The sequence below is a fragment of the Peromyscus californicus genome, unplaced genomic scaffold (assembly GCF_007827085.1).
Source record: "Peromyscus californicus insignis strain IS unplaced genomic scaffold, ASM782708v3 Scaffold_10__1_contigs__length_136768540, whole genome shotgun sequence".
Classification (NCBI taxonomy): Eukaryota; Metazoa; Chordata; class Mammalia; order Rodentia; family Cricetidae; genus Peromyscus; species Peromyscus californicus.
Genome location: NW_026294391.1, coordinates 43,684,602 through 43,704,859, shown reverse-complemented (window position 1 = coordinate 43,704,859; position 20,258 = coordinate 43,684,602). Strand labels below are relative to the sequence as shown.

The window sequence follows — 20,258 nt, the reverse complement described above, 5'->3', positions numbered from 1 at the left end:
GACTATATAAAGTAAGTAAGTAAGTAAATAAATAAATAAATAAATAAAATCTATAAATAAATAAATAAAATTTAGTAGGCAGCTCAGGATGTATCTCAGTGTTAGTGCACTTGCCTGTCATGAGTAAGGCCTTGAATCCCATCCCCAGCACTTCCAAAAGTAAATGAATAAATCAAATTTAGTTTATATACATTGAATTTCTAATTTGAGTTCTATCTAAGTTTCTCACGCTCTAGAATATTTTTATTTAAACATTTAGTTTTTTTAAACTATATTAAAAATGAAAAGTAATAAAAACCTGCTGGATGTGGTGTGGTGGCATATGCCCTTAATCCTAACATGTGGGAGGCACAAACAGACAGATCTCTGTAAATTAGAGTTCAGCCTGATCTACATAGTGAGTTCCAGGAAAGCCAGAGCTACATAATAGAAAGACCTTGCCTCAACATAAAAAGAAGCAGGAGGAAGAGGAGGAGGAGGAGAGGAAGAAAAGAAAAAAGAAAAAAAAGAAAAAGAAAACCCATCCCTAGCTCACAAGAGTTCAAAACTATCATAAAGTTTGGTTTGGCAAATGGATCATAGTTTTCCAACTCCTGAACTAGATAAAAGATTAAGAGAGTAATGCACACATGAAGCTACTGTTTTAATAAACAAATATACAGAACTTGATATTATGGAACTCTAGGTCTTGTATGGAGCATAAGAAGACCTTTTTCTGGCTCCAGGTCAAAAGAACATATGAAAAGGGAAAATGGGGGAGGAAAATATTCACAATTACTTTTGAACATTACAGCACCATGAAAATTATACTCAGCAAAATAAAACGAAACACTTTAATGTTCACAGTGGGAGGTTTTCCGCTAGAAAAGTGCTATCTGTATCACTAAATAGATTAAGGGGTTTAAGTCATTGTCAAAAGTAAAAATACATCCAGATGTGATGGTGCATGCCTATACTTATTTATATACACTGAATTTCTATTTTGAATTTCATCTATGTTTCTCATGCTCTAGAATATTTTTTATTTAAGCATTTGGGTTTTTTACTTGTGAGATAGAAGCAAGAAGATAAGGAATTCAAGATCTTTGGCTATATAATGATTGCAAAGCCAATCTGAACTACATTGAAACTTATTGCAAAAAAAATTTAAAATAATTGCAATTTGTTTGGTATACCTTTAATATTTATGAAGAATATACCTAAATGACCTACTGATACAGAATAGAGAAAAAAGATACAAGCTTATACTTGGGAAAATGTCAGTCCATCCAAATTTAACAACCTTCTTGTAGTCCATTTCTTTCTAGAAGAAACAACCTAGAGGAATTTACAAGAATATGAAATACATGTTTAATTCCCAATCCTGAAACCTGTTAGCTTTTTATTTTGACCATACTATTTCCTTTTGTTCCTGATTTGGCCTCTCTTACAATTTCAGCACTCCTATAACTGAATTGTAATACCTTCCTTCCTCTGTAACCATTTTTATTTTTGCTCTATTTCTGTATAAACCTGCCCTTGAAACCATTCCTCATGGTTCCTCTTCCTGCATTCCTTCAGTATGTATAGTAATATTGATTTCCAAACTTCCCTTTACTAGTCTTTAATTCCCCTCCATAATTCCCTCCATCACATTCTCTGAATAAATGAATACAGTATTACTTTGGGATTGATAGGAATGAGAGGAATTGACAGGAATCTTCTCTATGGAGTTATATTACTATACTGAGAAATATGGAGACTAGGGGTGCTGATCTCAGATGATACCAACTGCAATAGGTGGCTAATAACTATGTCCTTGACTTTTGATGTGTCCAGATTCTTCTCTCTAGATACTTGAAGACTAATTTGGTCCACATTTGTCATGATGAGTTCTGATGCCAGAATCTGGGTAGGAGAACTGTCATGAAACACAGTGTCCATAATGTATTGTTTATATAACTCCACGACCTTCTGCTCCAGGTACTCATTGAGCACTGCATTTGAAATAGGCTTCTGCATTTGCAGGCTGCTTTTCTCTTTGATACTGGTTATTCTCCAGTAGGATGAGCACCTCTGGATAGGTTTGAAGGGAAATTCAGTGGGCTGAGTGGAAATGGAGTCCTCCATGGACAAAGAAATCTCAGATGACCTCAGCAAAGGACCATCTTGAAAGCTGCTCTCTGAGGGAAAATCTGCCATTACTGAGTTAATGGCCATCACCTGTCCCCCTGCAATATGTAGGTCATTGTAATTTTTGCAAATACTTTTGCAAGAAGATGGAACCAAATAGGTCTCCCTGATCACATCTCTGCAAATGTCAACTGTGGCCAAGGTTGGACTTTCAAACACAGGGTTGGGATTTGTCTGCAGCACTGTTCTTCTCTGGCTTCTGTTGTGGTGACTCCCTCTCGCATGCACTGATGAAATGAACTTGCCAGAGGATTTGCAGCTCACATAAAGACTTTGGACTTGTGTTTCATCCACAGAGGAATATGAAAGAGCAGCAACAGAACTTGTCTCCTCTCCCTGTTCCCCAGCCACCGGTTCATTACAAGATGCACAGTTCCAATGGATGTCATTCCAGTAGGCAAGTCCACTAAGATACCCTTCTGACAACATTCTGGAAAGAGAATTCATGAGAAACAATGGGAGACAAGAAGACTGGAAAATTTTAATTGGCAGTTGACATACCAAAAATGAAGGATGATGACTTCATTCATTCATTCACTGACCAGGCCATCACTAACTGTGTACCTGATATATACCAGGCCTATGATATATGCTGGAGATTCGTTTTTGAAAAGCTATAACCCATCCTTCTATTATAGAAGAAAATAAACTGGATACAAATAGCCCCAATATTATATTACTGGAGATTATAACAATGGTAGGTACAAAGGTAGCATAAAGAAAAGGACTCTAACATAGTCCAGGGCAAATGGTGTGGCTAACGGTATGTGGCATTTCAGCTCAATGGTAAAGGGTATGTAGGAGTTGGGGCTTCCAACATAAAATTATAAGAAGACACTGTGGACTAGTCACTACATAAGAAAAGGCTAAGAAGAAACAGGACTGGTACAATAGCCCTGAATCTGATTACCAAGGCCTTGGGTGTTGGACAAAAGAGTTACGTTGTGCCCAGAAAGGGAAGTGGAGAAACTGCCATCTGGAGAGTCACATGGCTAGTGTGTTATGAGAAAAAGATTGAAGAAATACGTGGCAAATTCTACTGAAACAAGAACTGTAATGTTGCTTACTTTATAGCATTTTGTTCTGGAGGATTAGATAGCAATTGGGATATAGGAGGGATTCTCAAAACATTTGGTAAGTTGATGAGACAATTGATAAGAATTCTGAAACGAATTCATGATTGATACATTATGGAAGAACAAAGTTTCCCCATCTTTTAAGGCCATGTTGGCTTTTTTCTTTTTATCCCTCTCTCTTTGCAGACTATATCCTAGAAATGTCTACACTCAACTGACAAGTTTACCTCTACCCTAGTTATTAAAATTCTTTCCTGACAGTACGCCTTCCCCTCCCCCTCCCTCCCCCCTCCACATCCTTAGCAGTTGTCATTGAAGTCTGGGGTGGATAGAACAAGCCAGAAACCAGCAGCTGCATTTTCTAAAAAAAGGACCTCACTGGCATTCCTGGAATTTGAGCAACAGGCAACAGTGAGGAGAACTGGTTGTCTTTGATCCCAAGGGCTAGGCTACTAAAGCAGACCTGTCAATTTGACACTGAAAATGAAAAGTCAAAAAGAAGGACCATTTAAAAAAGTACAAAACATTATGTTTTTTCAGATTCAGTCCCTGCTTTACACTCATGCCATTTTGCAACTAAATAAAATGTTCCTTTTGGGGAAACTGTGGTCAGGTGTAATATATGAGAAAAGAATAAATAAAAAATGTACAAAGATAATGTTATAAATATCTATATTTTCAGAATTATTTCCAAAGTTTATTCATCAAATTCATCAATTGTTTAAATGTTCATTATTCTGTAGGCAAAGTTATGCAACATAAAAATACAAAGCTAAGTTTTCAACCAATCTGTGAGTAATAATGCATGTATTCTTAGGATAATTAAAGGGATAAAAAAGAAAATGTGATGCTTACCTTAAAAAATACTTTCCAAGTACAGTTCAATAAAACTAGTATCTAGATGAAAAGAAAAAAATGTAAATACATGAGAGGATAATTACCCAAGCAACAATGATGACCATAATGGCCCTAACAGTGATGAAGCTAGTTCCCCATCCTAACCCCCCCAGGCTGTAACATGCCATTCTGCATATAGCTTCAGAATATTGTGAGTCAGGGCAAAAGCTCATTGATGACTTTTGAATTTCTATATGAACTTTAGAAAATCTTGGCAGTGACTGGCCTGTAGACCATAGGGAGAGTATAAAGTAAAAATAAAAATAAAAGTTGACAGCAAGAGCCTGTCTCAAAACAAACAAGCAAACAAAAAGTAGAATAAAATTCAAGCATGGTAGTGCCCATCTGTAATCCCAAGTCGTCATGTAGAAGGGACATGACATGTTTTTGATATCATGACTCCAAAATAAAAATAAGTAAATAAAAATTGCAGTGAAGTTTCCAGCTTGAGAAGCCTGCACTCACCCCTTAAGTGTATGAGTTTTCAATTCCTTATCTTGTCCTGTCTCAGAATTCTTTCTTTGATGGGAGAAAGACCTGAAAACACAGGATAAAGATCTTAATCTAGTCCCTTTGAAACATCGTTAGCCTTCACCATCCGCAACACTGTGAAGTGATTAGAAGAACCTTGACTGACAAAGTGTATTTCATACATATTAGGAAACTATGAGCCCAAATTTGCAAGAAGGGGATGAAGATTCCCAAAAGAAAGAGCAGAATAGGCATATTGATGTGTTGGGGTTTTTTTCTATCTCCCCAATCATTGCCATTCAATTGCTATTCCATAGGCCTAACAAGTTCAAAAGAAAGCAAATATAAAAACATCAAATAATCAAATCAATGAATGTGCAAGTGGAAGGAACACACAGTTATCCAAAGAAGGACAATACCTTTACCTTTAGACATCAGGGAGATGCAAATTAAACTGCTTTGAGATTCCTTGATACTCTAGCCAGAATGGCTATCATCAAGATAACAAACAACAAGCACTCCCAAGGATTTGGAGAAAGAGGAAGCCTTAGATACCACTGATGTGTGTCTGTGAAGGTTAATATTGATTGTCAACTTGCCAGGATCTTGAATTACTTAGAAGACAAACTACTGAGCATGCTTGTTTGTCTGAATTAGGTTAGCTTTTGAAAGTGCCTGTGGTTAGATTAGGTTAGCTGAGATAGGAAGACACATTTTAACTGTGGGTGTTATTGTTCCATGGGCTAGGATCTTGGAGTAAATTCAAAAGGAGAGTAAGCTGGGCACTAAAAATCTACTGTTCTCTGTATCCTGACTGCAGGCCAAATGAGAGCAGCTGTCTGCTGCTTCTCTCCTCCTCCTGCTGCCATGACCTCCCCACCCTGATGCACTATCACCTGGAACTGTGAGCCGAAATACACCCATTCTCCCTTAAGTTGCTTTTGTCAAGACATTTTGGCACAGCAACAATATAAGCCATTAATGCAGAATCTGAACTGGTGCAGCCACTCAATACAGAGGTTTCTAAACAAAAACTAAAAATGAAATTACCATAAGACTCAACTATACCACTCTTCCTAGATAGACACCTGAAGAACCCTGTGTCAACATACCAGAGACATTTGCAAATCCATATTTATACTGTACTGTTCACAATAGTCAAGATACAGACTCAGATACCTGAATATCCATTAATGATAAATGAATCAAGAAAATGTGGTGTGCGTGTGTGTGTGTGTGTGTGTGTGTGTGTGTGTTGTGTACAACAGAATTTTACTCAGTTATAAAGAATGAAATTATGATACTCACAGGAAATGAGTGGAACTAAAGATCATTATACTAAGTGAAATAGACTCAGAACGACATTATTTTTTATACAGAATCTAGATTTAAACTACTTACACACACACACACACACACACACACACACACACACACACACACGTGCGTGCACATGCTCCTGCCTGTACACAGCATGAACATAAAAAGGTGAGAAATATGACTAAAGCAAGAAGGGGGAGCAAGAGAAGGTGATGGATTACATGTGTCGTGAAAGGAGAAGGGTGGCCTGTTTGGGAGAGAAGGAGACTACCAAGAGGCGGAGGGGGGAGAGAGATGTCAGTGAATTGAAACAGAGAATAGTTTTGCATGTATGTGTCTTAATGAAATCCATGTATTTGTATGCTAACCAGAATATCCAACACCCTCTTCTGGCCCCCTCAGGCACCAGGCACATGTGTGTTACATATGCATGGATGTAGGCATTCATACACACCCATAGAAAAAAAAATCATTTTTTAAAGTAGGACTGAGGGACTAACTCAGTGCCATAGTACTTATTTGCCTGGCCGTTGCCAAGTTCTAGATTTAATCCAAGTTCCACAAAAGAAAAAATGATTTAAAAACTACAGAAGAATATTTTAGAGTAACTCAGAAGAAAAAAAAGAAGGTGGCACTTCCTGTCCAGCTGGACTGTGGTGGTGAAAAGAGGCTGTGAAAAGTGAACTTTCCTGGGCTCGGAAGCACAGGACTGACTTAGAAATACAGTGGGCAGGTTGAAGGTACTGTGGATAGGAGAGCATGTCAACACATGTGAGTAAGTCTCTCTTGTCACTCTCAAGTTTGGTGTACTATATTCCAGAGTAACCCAAGCCTTAAGAGCTTTTCTTGAAGAGTGCACCTTTCTCATCCCTGTTCCCATTCAGATAGATGCCAAATCTCCCATCGTTTACCATTATACTCTTCATATTCATCAATCTGATCTGACAGAGGCTTCTCTCAAGGTGTGGGAATATTTATGAAAACTACTGATAATCTCTACTCCTTCACAATAGTGGAGGAAGGTCTAGAATATTGTTGTTTGTGAAGAGGTTTGTTGGAGTCTTAATTATGGTAAATAAGGTCACCACCAGTCTAGCTGAACATGGGAGGCCAAGGCAGGAAAATCATGAAATGTAAAACCAGCCTATGTTACAGGCTTTAAAAAAATGCCATTCTTGTATATGAAGCCAAGTGCAGATTAGTAAATTGCTGAAGCAGAAAATTCATCCTAGTATCTAAGGATAGATTTACCCCTGACCAAAGGGAGTGAATCCTAGGAGAGAAGAGTGGGTAATAAAGTCAGTGAAATCCTTTGAGACAGACAAGGCTGAATGTATTCCATCTAACCTCAAAAAACGTGAAGCACGTCTAATCAAAAAAAAATCTTAAATCTAAAATGCTCCAATGTTTGGATGTTTTTGAACTGCAACATGACACCATAAATGGACAATTCCACTCTTTATCTCATGTGATAGTCTAAGTTCAAGTGCACTAAAAATATTGTATAAGGTTGTCTTCAGTGTCAGTATGTATGTACAAAGGTATATATGAGACATGAATTTTGTATTCCCAGTTGGTGCCTTTTCCTAAAACGTATTGTTATGTATACACAAATATTTCAAAATCTTTAACAAAACACTTCTGCTCTCAAGCATTTAAGACCAAAGTTTCCCAGCCCGACATGCCAGGAAAATTATTCAGAGTTTGGTGAATTCTAACTCTAAAGTACAAGGTGAGTTTCAGTGAGATGAGAGGCTGTAGTTGAGGCTACAAGCTAGGACAGTGCTGGATTCATTCTCCACCTGATGTGGGCGTTAAGAGTGGGGCCGCAGATAGGTGAGACAGGGAATGCATATGAGTGACCCAGAAACAAGCATGGTGGAGCACTCCTAGACTCCTAGCACCGGGAAGGTGGGTCAAGAACTCAAGGCCAACTTTGGCTACATAGCAAGTATGAAGCCAGCCTGGACTACATGACACTACCTCAAAAACAACAAACAACAATAAAACCTCTCAGATGCGCAAATGGAGAGATAAGGCCCAAATAACGCTGAAGCCAGGTCTGGTGGCTCAGTCCTTTAACCCTAGCAGACTAGGGTTAACCTAGGAGATTAAGGCAAGAGCACTGTGAGTTTGAGACCTGCTTGGGTTCCGTAGTAAAAACCAGCCTTCAAAATAGAAATAACACCTCAGAGTCTGGATATATCAAGATATGACACTAGCACTGTCTGAAATGGGGTGGGCGGGGGAGGGGGGCTTAGTTCTTCTTGAGCCTACAAGAGATGGGACAACTGACTACAAATATCTGTGCACCCAGAATGCCTAGTGTGATGAAGTATAGCTGTAAACCTATCACTTGAGAGACAAAGACAGGAGCAGGCCAGCTTGCTCTATGTGCCATGATCCAGGCCAGCCAGGGCTACATTGAGAGACTATGTCAGAAATGACTGGGGGAAGGACAGAGACAGAGAGACGGACATAGATTCCCACAGAGAGGTAAGTTACTTAAAGTTAATAACGAAATCAGCCTCCAAATATAGGAAGTAGGAATTTACACCGGGGGCCGGAGAAACTTTGTAATAATACTCCATAATGTTCACCACATTACACTGTCACATTATGTTTGTAAAGATTGCAGGAGTTTCAGAAGTACCGAATAGATCTTTTCAGTTTCAGGTATTAAATTGGAACAAAGGTATCCAAAGTCACCAGGCACTCAGACACGATCAGTCAGAAAACAGAGCTTATAATTACATTCCTTACTTTTCAAACACTCAGCTGCCTGTGTGTAAATTACTACATTATCTGTAGAGTGCCCTAAAACTTTACTATTGCGTGAAATTAGAAAGAGGGCTAATGGATTTACCCAGAATCTGATCTTTCTAAAAACTGGCAGCAGAGGGCAGTAGAAAGCACGTCACGGAGGTTTATGAAATAGTTCTGAAGCTGTGCAGACTAACACTGCACAAAAATTACAAATGAAAAATACACAGATACAATCTATTTGATCGGCACTTTATGGCCCACTTTAATACCAGCACTCTGGAAACTAACACAAGAATATAGCTGTGAGTTCGAGGCCAATTTGTGCTACATAGCAAGATGCTGTCCAAAAAGGGGCAGGGCTAGGAAGATGGTTTAAAGGCATTTGCTGCCAAGCCTGGTGACCTCAGTTTGATCCCCTGGACTGACTTGGTAGAGGGTGAGGACCAACTTTGACAAGTTATCTTCTGAGCTCCACACAAGTGCCATGATATGCACACACATACACACTTTGTTTTAAAAAAGAAATAATTTCATCTTGTAACCACAGTTTAATGCACCACTAGAATGAGTAGAGTGTTATGTATCACAGGATCCTAAAAAGCACAAAACAGAAAAAGAAGAGCTTCCTGGGACTGTTTCAGTTTCTTTCTAGCATTTTTCTCAATAATTTTTATTGCTTTGAAACTTTAAAAAACTATCACTATGTCTGAAAGACATACTTAATTTTATTTGAGGCATTGAACCTAATGAATTAAGTTTTTGTTTGAAGTTTTGTTTCTCATCTTAGAGAATCTCTCTCTCTCTCTCTCTCTCTCTCTCTCTCTCTCTCTCTCTCTCTCTCTCTCTCTCTCTCTCGTGTGTGTGTGTGTGTGTGTGTGTGTGTGTGTGTGTGTTTAAATCTATGACTGCTTAAGTGTGAAAAAAGACATCCAAGGACATCTGCTAATGCGATGTTTTGGCCAATTTAGCCTGCATTAATCATTACCAGACAGTGGCATACCAAAATTAACCTGATGTGCAAATTAAAAAACTAGAAGTACCGGCTAAAGTGCAGTACTTTGTTCAATCATTTACTTGGTTTTCTGAAGAAACTTCAATATAAATTCTTCCTTCTAGTCAGTGTGTGTGTATGTGTGTGTGTGTGTGTGTGTGTGTGTGTGTGTGTGTGTGTGTGTATAAAATGAAACTTGTTATGACTTGTGTATATAGAAGTATTTTTAACTTATACCCTAGGAACACAAACACAGGATCAAAAAGAAGACCTAATGATAGTACATGTCTAATCCCAGCACTAGGGAACCAGAGGCAGGAGGATCACAAGTTTAAGAGCAAATTTGCATACAAATTCTAAGCCATCTAGGGGTACATATGTAGTGAGAACCTGTCTATACTACAAAAGCAAAACAAAGAAAAAAGAAAAAGAACTGAAGAGGGTAGGACTTTGCAAAGGGGGCATCTAAAAATGCCTGTTAAGGATAGTAAATATTTAAGGTATTATAGGTCATACAGAGTCTGTTGCAACTCTGCCGTCACAGAAGAAAAGTAGGCACAGACGACATGCAAACAAATTGTTATGGCTGTGTTCCAGTTCAACTTTATTCATAAAAACAGAGTCCTGGGCTGTGGCTCGCTTAACCTTGACCTTAATCAAGCTTCCTCCTATACACCAGCTTTCTGGCTGTGGTAGCTCATGACTGTAGTTCCAGCATTTAGAAGCCTGGAGCAGGAGAATTGGTTGCTTCAAGGTCAGTCTGGGCTAGGTTATGATGAGTTTCAGGCTAGCTCGTGCTTCAGAGTAATATCCCATCTTAAAAATACAAAATAACAAACAAATCAAAAGTGGACACAGATGGTCTTGGTGAGACATATCCTAACCCTATCTATGCATTGGGAGATCGAGGCTGGAGATCATGAGTTCAGGACCAGCATGGACTAAATATAGAGACCTGGTCTCAAAAAGAAAAAAGAAAGAAAAAAGAAAGGAAGGAAGGAAGATAGAAAGGAAAAACAGGAAAAGAAGGGGAAAATAAAAATGCAGATACAGTAAATTGGATAGGACATCATGATAGCAACTTTGGTTGCTTTCTATATATTATTCCTAATCTTTCAACAATATAAGATATTAAATATTATCATAGCTGTCAAATGATTAAACTGACAAGGCGATAGGTGTGAATATAAAAATATCTTATGGGGAAAAAGATGAGGATCAGCAGGAGTGACAGGGAAATCCATAAACGTTATGGGGGATATCATCAAAATATATAGTATACATGTATGATAGTGCCAAAATGGAGCTCATTACTATATATAATTAATATAGTATACACTAATAAAAACTGTATAAAAAGAAAACTGCCCTTCCTAAGGTCATACAACTACTGTCTACTGAAGGCAAGATTGAAGGCCAAGTTTATGAACTCCAAAGCTCGTGTTTAGAACATATTGTTCTGCTGCATAGTTGAAGGTAGTTAATATCTATCACACAGTTATGATACCAAGCACTTTTGTTCTTCCAGGAAAATGGCATCATCCCTGACTTCAGGTAATAACAGCAGCACTTGCCAAATAAAAGAAGGAAGATGCAATGAAGTATAAATTTTGTATGCCAATGCTCATTGATAAATAACATCCTCCACCTTTGAATCTAACAATATTAATATTTTCCTTAACTAGTCTTAATACTGTAACCCAGAAATATATATGTCTTGATTTTACAACTACCTTCCACGAGATAATTTAATTTTATCAATATACTGTTTACACATCAACCAAACGTCTACATGTGTCAGACCCTCATGATGTGTAGTCTGTCTACTTAACCTCATCTTTGCCTGCTCCCCACAGGACCCAAGACCCTAGCTCTTCTGAGACTATCCCAGTTCTCCCTATCCCAACTCCCATCCTAGGGATATTTTAGTCTTCTGTCCTGAGAGCTTAGGCTCTCCAGTTATCCCTGGCCCATCTTCCATAATCTTCACATCTCACCTCAAACACTTAACATTTCCAAGACTCTCTCTTCCTAAATTATAAAAGGATTCGACGTTCATCTCTTCCTTATCACAAGATATTTACCAGAGTTACATGGAATGTTAATAAAACCCAACCAATACTGTAATCACTAACATAAATAATTGAAACAGTGTGTGTAACAAAGGGGTAACTGGCAATAGCAAAAAGAGAGATTGGGATGGTAATGAGCTAGAACATAGCTCATCTCTTAAAGAATACTTTCAATAAGGACAAACTAAGACACCAGAAGAGGTTGGACTGACATGGGTACAAAGGACACCTCCAGTAGTAGCCAAATACAAATGGAGCCAGTGGGCTGGAACCACCACCCAGCATTGTATTGTATAATCTGGTGGGGGGAAAAGAAAGTAAAATGTTGGCTGCTGTTTCCTAGAAGATCTTGAGCCAATTTCTGATCTTCCCTCCCCCACCTCTCCAATGCTAGCAAAGAGGCATGCACTATCATACTTCATGCATGCCAAGCAAGTTCTCTAGCTGCTGGCCTATACCACAACTGACTAAATTGCCTTTAAATTAGCTTAAACAAATTTATTCTCTTGCTAACAATGTTTAAGACTATTTCCACTGAAATTCTCAAACACTTCACTGATTTTTAGAATTTTCCTGTAGAGGAACCAATTCATCCTTATCTCACATTTGATAGTGAAGCCAACTGTATTGGTGAAATTATTAAGGTCACTCCACGCAGTTAAAAGGGAGGTTTATTTAGTGGCGTAACTTACAAATGAAGGGATAGGTAGGTTGCAGGGTCTGGGAAAGACGCAGCGCAGTCCGGCGGTGTTCTCTGGAGAACTCTGCTCGGTCTACCTCTAGTGTCCAGGGTCCAGGAACTCAGAGAGCCGGCACATAGGGATCTCAGGTCTTCAGGGCCCTCTCTTGGCCCCGCCTTGTAGGCATGACAGTTACCAAAGCCTCAATGAGGGTTGGAACTTCCAGATCAAGGTTGGAATGGCTACCCACTACACAACTGCCTTAAGATTGTGGCTAGCAGTCAGGAGTGATAGAACACACCTGTAATCCCAACACTGGAGAAGCTGAGGCAGAAGGATCAGAGGTTCAAAAGCAACCTCAGCCATAGAGTGAAGTTGAGGCCAACCTGATTTCATGAGATCCTGTCCTAAAAATCTAAAAAAAAAAAAAAAACTAAGTGAAATAAAATATATGTTCTTTCTGGACCTAATGGCACACATCTATAATGCTAGCACTGGAGAAGTGGAGCAAGGGGGAGTGCTTCAAATTCTAGGCCAGCCTAAGCCAGCCTACATAGCAAGTACCAGGCCAAACAAGGATATATAAGTAGGCTTATCAAAAACAAAACAAATAAAGGAAATAAAAACTCTGTTCTTTAGAGCTAGAAATAATGAATCTCTTAATCATACAGTTTAGATTATAGCCTGAGTAGTTCATCAGACTCATCCATATTTCTTTTTGTATTATTAATGTGTGTGCAGTTGAATGCATGTGTGAAGGTGTTCATGCATACAGAAGGTAGAGATGAAGCTTGCATGCCCTTCTTCAGGCACTGAACATCTTGTTCTGTGGGACAATGCCTCCCACTGACCTGAAGTTCACCAAGTATGATAGGCTGGGTGCCCTGGGTCTCTGCTTCCCGTGCTCTGGGATTACAAGGCACATTACTACACTTGTTTTTAATGTGGATTCTGGAAATCAAATTCAAATGTGTAGCAAGCACTTCACCTACTAAACTATCTCCCCAGCCCCATATTATTAGTTTTTTTAAAGTCAGCAAGAAAGTAATGGGTTTCCTTATCACATTTTTGTACATATGTGCCATTATACTTTGTTCTTATTAATCACCATCCCTTACTGCCTTCTCCCATCTTCCCTGCCTGCCTTTTGCTGATCCTGTTCCTCTCCCATTACCCTGTCTCTCCCCTAAAACTTCCCTCTTAAGGTTTCTTCTTCCCCTATCATGACGTCCTTCTTGATTTCACACACACACACACACACACACACACACACACACACAACCTACACATATGAGAGAAAATATGGTGTTTCTTCCTGGCTTACTTTGTTTACTTAAGCACTTTAAGTACTGCTGATTTTACTACAGACATCATGATTTCATACTTCTTTACATTTTCTTTATCTAAGTATTGGTTGATGGACATTTGAGCTGGTTCCACTTGTCCACTATTGAAACTAGAGCAAGAAGCACAAATATGGAAGTATCCCTGTGCTACTGTGCCTTAGAGACCTTCAAGTGTCCACCTAGGACAGAGTCATATACTTATCCTAAATTGGTTGTTTTGCTTAAGACAGGGTCTTGAACCTGTGATGATCCTCCTGCCTTGGACTTCCAAGTTCTGGGATTACAAGTATGAGCCAATACACTTGACTTCTAGTTTTAGTTATTTGAAGTACCTTCACACCGGCTTCCACAGTGGATTCACAGGTTTACCATCCCGCCAGAAGCACAGAAGGGCTCATCTTTCCCAACATTCTTACCAGCATTTGCTTTTTTTTCTTTTTGATGATAGCCTTTCTGACAGGAGTTAGATGGATTCTCAATTCAGTCTTAACTTGCATTTCCCTGACTCATTCATATTTCAATTCCTGTTACAAAACAACATTTGTGATTAACTATTCTTCTGCAACATATTTTCTTAAGACAGGGTTTCATACTGGGTGTAATGGTACGTGCCTATATTTCCAGCACTCAAGATGCTGAGGCTGCAGGACCACCACAAGTTCAAAGCCAGCCTGGGCTACATGGGAAAATTATCTGTCAAAACTAAAGGAACAAATCAAAAATCTTCTTTTTCCATATTAATTTGACTAAATCAGTAAATAATTTCTGTTTGGATGCTGCTTGAATTCTTATGTTCAAAGGTAGTAGCTACATCCAAGGGCTTTACCTGATTATAAAATTCTGCAATTCAGAATATGTAAAATTTGGTGCAGAAGTATTAGTAAATATATTTTTAATAATTTTTCTGTTTCTTTATATTCCTTCTTACCATCTCATATATTAGAAATCAAACCTTATGACCACTTTTCAAAATTATTTTAAATGTATTTTATGTAAAAGAGATTTTCAAAATAAGGAACAACTTTTCTAGGTTATAAATTCAAGCTTCCTTCCTTTTCTTTTTTGATTCTAGATCTCATTCTGTACCATGGATCATCCTGAGACTCCCTATATACATCAGGCTAGCCTTGATCTCATGTAGGCTGTCCTGACTCAGCTGCCCACTGTCAGAACATGGTCAAAAGAGTGACCCATGGTGAACGATGCCTTGGGGAACTATGAGAGAGACTCCGGGAAAAAAGGCAGAGCGCCTTTTACCTCAGGTGCATTCTGTTCCCTGGATTGTTTTCTTGGACATGATTTCGTGCCTCCTGCAACAAACATTTACATTCAATTTATAAGACATGTTCATTCTTGTTGAATGTCAGAACACAGCTACAGAAGCCAATCTGGTCGGTCAGTGTGCCCTGAATCTGGAAATGGCCTTCTGCCTTCCTTTTGTGTTTTCCCTGATATAATCTTAGTACGTGCCAGACAATTGTGTTTAAATTGGTCTGTCCTGGGAAAGTTCTGGGAAAGGGCTGCTCTGTCAATATCTAGCATGTGCTTACTAGCATTTATTTACATGTCTATCTGATCATGTTTTTCTGAACTCAAATAGCCTTCCTTGGATCAGTGCTTTATTTTTTGCGTCTGTGTACAAAAGTACATTGAAACTGAAGAAAGGTTGTCGGCAGCATTAGACTGTATGCAGTCCACAAAGCTCTTTCAGGTCCTCAGATCCCAAGTCTCGAAGACAGATCTGCATAGGGCGATGGTAGTCGACCCCCACATTCTGGCATTACAGACATGGACCGCTGCCCTTGGTTTGATCTGACAGTTTGGGTGTCATAATTATATTATCATCATGTAAAGGGATGCTCATATTCTTAGGAAGCATATGCTAAAAACTTAGGAATGTGATGTTTAATGAGTCCAACAAAGTACTCTCAAAAAGTGTCAGAAAAAGGAACAGAGACAGAGAGAGATGGAAAATAAGCATGGCAAAATAATACACCAAACAGATGTACTTTATGGAGTTATGGGTGCTCATTGTATTATCTCAAAAGAATAGAAAGAAATCATTGTTTTTGAGCTTGAGAAGTTTTTGTAGTTCTGGAGAATATTATAAATCTATTAGACATTCACGTCATAATAGATTTTTTTCGTTTTTTAAAAACAAGATATCTGAGCGTGGTAGTACTTGCCTCTCATGCCAGCACTTGAAAGGTACAGGCAGGAATATCAGGAGTTCAAGACCAATCTCAACTACTTAGGGGTTTCAAGGCCAGTCTATACTAAATGAGGCCCTATCACATAAAACCAAACAAAACATAATTCCCATTGTGGTATGGATATTTAAGGCAGATTTCAAATACTGTTTATACCAACAACAAGCTTCTCAAGCTCAGAAACAACTGGGTCAGACAGGCTAATGTAACGAATGCTCTAAGAGTGTCAGTATGATGGGCGGTGGTGGCGCACACCTTTAATCCCAGCACTCGGGAGGCAGAGGCAGGCGGATCTCTGTGAGTTCGAGGCCAGCCTGGGCTACCAAGTGAGTTCCAGGAAAGGCACAAAGCTACACAGAGAAACTCTGTCTTAAAAAACCAAAAAAAAAAAAAAAAAGAGTGTCAGTATGAACAGTCCGACCAACCCAAGTCTGTATTTAAGTATAGACAGATGTGCACTAAAGAAAGGATGTTTGAGGTCTAAAAATGATTAGAACTAAGTCCACTCACGAATGCAATCCTCATCTTTAGTACCAAAAAGAAAACTTCCTTTAAATCATCCAGATAACAGTTTAAAAAGCCATATCACTATAAAACCATATTCATTTTTAGTATGTCTTGCCACACAAAACAACACTGCCCCACCCCTGCTGAACTGAATCGAGACTGAAATTCAATGGGAATGTACTCTGATTTCTTTTTCCTTCTCTAGAAGTCATCCACACAACTGAGGTCAAGAGCAATGGTGCCCCTGCATGTTCTGCTTATGTTGTTACGCCTTCTTGTTAAAATGCAGGCTCTAAATAATGTAGCTAGTAAAAGAGGAGTGAAAGCATACAAGAAAGCATTTGAAGGCCGAACACAGCAGTGCAGGCTTGTGACCTCAGTACTGAGGAGGCTGAAGCTCAGGACTGCTGTAAATCTGTAGACATCTTGAGCTACAGAGTGTGCTTTAGGTCGTCCAAGGCTACGTAAATAGACTTTGTCTCAAAACGGGCGCACGCGCAGACACACACACACACACACACACACACACACACACACACACACACACACACAATTTTATTTTATCAGAATCAAACTCATTGGTGCTTGCCTATAATCCTAGCACTTTGGAAAGTGAAGCAGGAAGTACACAAGCCGCAGTCCAGCCTTCATTAGCAAGGAAGAAGCCATCTCAAAAACTAAAAGGAAGCAGTCACAGAGCCTCAGCCAGGCAGTTTGACTAAGCTGCCCGCTCTTCTGGCTTACTCCGAAAAGCATAAGGTTTCCTTCTCTCCTTTTCTACCTCTGGTCTAGACATGCTTCTGAACATGCATAAATCAAATGTCATGGTTTTCTCTCCCCCCTCTTCATCTTCCTCCTCTGGACAGCTGCTGAGATTTACAGCTTGCCTGCCCTGGAGTTTTTCTTTTAAACGCTAATAAAATTGTCTTTGAGCTTCCAACTTTTAAAAATTAGTTGATTAAAACAAATTTTAAATGAGTTTGACCAAGTCAGTCAGAAATTTCATATTGAAAAAGAACACATCATCCTATGCCTAGTGGCTCGTGCCTATAATTCCAACATTTCCATGAATTCAATACTAGCCTGGTCTACAGAGTTCGTTCTCAGTCAGGGCTACATAATGAAACCCTACCTCCAAAACAAACAAACAAAAATCAATCAAACAAACAAATAAACATACATTGAATTATTTTGAGGAACTAACTACATGAATCACATCTTTGGGTTACGTATTATACATATAGCAGACTTTACACATGAAATCTCTTGCTGCTGTGCTCCTACTAAAGCTTCAAGCGTCATTGCCAACGAGTACATTAAAATCTTGTTCCTCAGCAGGTGTGGTGGATCACACCTGAAATCCCAGCAGGCAGGAGGCTGAGGTAAATTGCTGCTAGTTCACAGTCAGTCTGGGCTACAGAGTGAGACCCTATATCAAAGAAAATAAGTAAGTAAATAAAGAGATAGCATTTTAAAGTTTGGCCTGAAACCTATAATGCCAACTACTCAGGAGGCTTAAAAAGTTCAAGCGCTATTTGGTCTATCTGGCTAGATTTTAATGGAGCCCCTTTCTCAAAAAATAAAAATTTAAATGTAACACAATAGTAAAGTATTTGTCTAGCATGTGCAGGCCCAGAGTTCAATGGCCAGTACTAAAGTGCAAACAATAAGAACAACAACAATGACAAAATAAACCCAAACACTATTTTAGAAATATTCAAAATCTCCAAAACAAAATAAGGAGGTCAGAAAAGGAAGTGTTGAGCCTAATTTTTATTGTAGAACTGTCCAGATTCATTGAATAATTGATCAAGTTCCTAGTCACTCTAATTTAATAAGCTGGAAAGCCTTTCCGATGGCACCAGAGTAGGCTGATAATAAAAAGCTAAGAATGTGTAGGAAGAAAAAGGAGAATAATTGATAAGAGAATCAAAGGACCCAGTGCCTGCCTTACCTTCACCAAATAGTCTGCTCCTTGGATCCTGCCGCGACACGATGACTGATTTAGCAGAGAAGAACTAGCCACTCAAGGCTCTTCCCCCAAAGTTCTCAAGCCTCTCACTGAGGAGACCACCCAAACACTAAGCTGCTCCCTTCTTTGTATAGCTGAGACCATGGAAAAAGAGTTGTTTCACTTAAGTCTAGTTTGTGCTAAAGAAGGAGTGGGAAGTCCCAGGAAATGGGCAGGAGGTAACTGACAAAGCCACATAGGGCCACAGAATAGTGTTTCTTCCTCTTTTTTGAAAAATGAAACCTATCTGTGAAACTGTCTCTTGTTAAAAAAAAAAGTTGATGGTTGCACATTATAGTAATAAAGTATCTGGTAACCCTCTTGCAAATGAGAGCAACAGGCACACGTGACTTTTAAAAAATTCTGTTTCTTGATTAATCAGTAATAATCTATGATCTTAAGAAGTATTATTTCTCAGCCCGATGGTGGTGGCATATACCTTGAATCACAGCACTTGGGTGGCAGAGGCAGGCAGATCTCTGAGGCTGAGGCCAGCCTGATCTACAGAGCAAGCTGAATTGTAGGACAGCTAGGGCTACACAGGGAAACCCTGTCTTGAAATAAACAAACAAATAATACACACACACACACACACACACACACACACACACACACACACACACACACATTTCCTTATTGTTTAAAATGTTAGCTGGGTTTAGTAGCTCATGTCTTTAATCCAGGGGTCGGGGGGTGTTACTGAGGCAAAAGGACTACCAAGAGTTTGAAACTAGCCTGTTTAAAAAGAAAAAAAGAGCTGAATTTTATCTCAGCACCCCAAAGGCAGGAAGATTGCCATAAGTTCAAGGCCAACCTGGTCTACATATCAAGTTTCAGGCCCGGCAGGGCTTCACTGTGGGTCTCAAATAATAATACATCCAACATGCCAGCCATATTGCCTCACAATTGTAATCTTTGCACATGAGAGGCTGAGACTGAAGGATCACCTTAAGATCAAGACCAGCCTGGGCTACATAACAAGTCCCATGCCCATCTGTATTACAGAGCAAGGCCCTATCTCAAATTTTTTTAAAAAGTAATTGAAAGAAATTTTGTCTCTCCAATCACCAAAGATCAAAACTGTGATAATATATTGTGTGGACATTCTTGTACATCTTTGGTATATTTTGAGGGTTAATTCACTGCATCTATCAAAATTTTATACATTCATATGTGAATGCATTTTATTTTCTAGTTCAAATATGGTATAAGCTATGTCTTTTTTAGCAGACTCGTAAAAATGGGTCAGTTACTGTGGGCCAGAACCTCAAACAGTGGTTTTCAAAGTCATTTCCCTGGTTTCCCCTAATTGACAAAGAATAACTCTCCCTAAATGACAGTCACCCTTTCCTCCCTTCCCAACTCTGACAGAACTGATTTCCAGTCCCTTCTTTTTGAAGGTTTCCACTTCGTGAGGTTGCTAAGTTTTATGCTTTGTTTCAGGACTTACTCACAAAGTCACATTTTGAAAAGGAGACCAGCAATTCCTTTTCTGTTAGAGTCCTTCACCGTTTCCAGCATGATTTCATAGAACATTATTCAGATCTGGTTGAAAAGACAAGTTCTTACATGTGAGCCGTAATAACTCGACCGGACCCACTCAAGGCCCCAAGGGCAAGTTCAGCTTCAGCAAAATCATAAAATCAGGTGTAGGGATAGCTCTAGGCCTTGGGAGCACATCAAGACTTTACCTGTGATCAAGAGGTTCAGTGCACCTTCAGGGACAAACACTGCTTCAT

At 39.1% G+C, this 20,258-nt stretch overlaps 1 protein-coding gene across 1 annotated transcript; it reads right to left on the bottom strand.

Annotated features, from left to right (window-relative positions):
* Positions 1-1,139: 1,139 nt before the first annotated feature.
* Positions 1,140-18,634, bottom strand: Tasl (TLR adaptor interacting with endolysosomal SLC15A4). The gene is made up of 4 exons (XM_052745077.1): positions 18,463-18,634; positions 4,611-4,682; positions 4,104-4,145; positions 1,140-2,602 (listed from the first exon to the last, which is right to left on the bottom strand). The coding sequence occupies exon 4, from the start codon at positions 2,599-2,601 to the stop codon at positions 1,705-1,707; it is 897 nt and encodes a 298-aa protein (XP_052601037.1). The 5' UTR covers position 2,602; positions 4,104-4,145; positions 4,611-4,682; positions 18,463-18,634; the 3' UTR covers positions 1,140-1,704.
* Between the last annotated feature and the right edge of the window lie 1,624 nt (positions 18,635-20,258).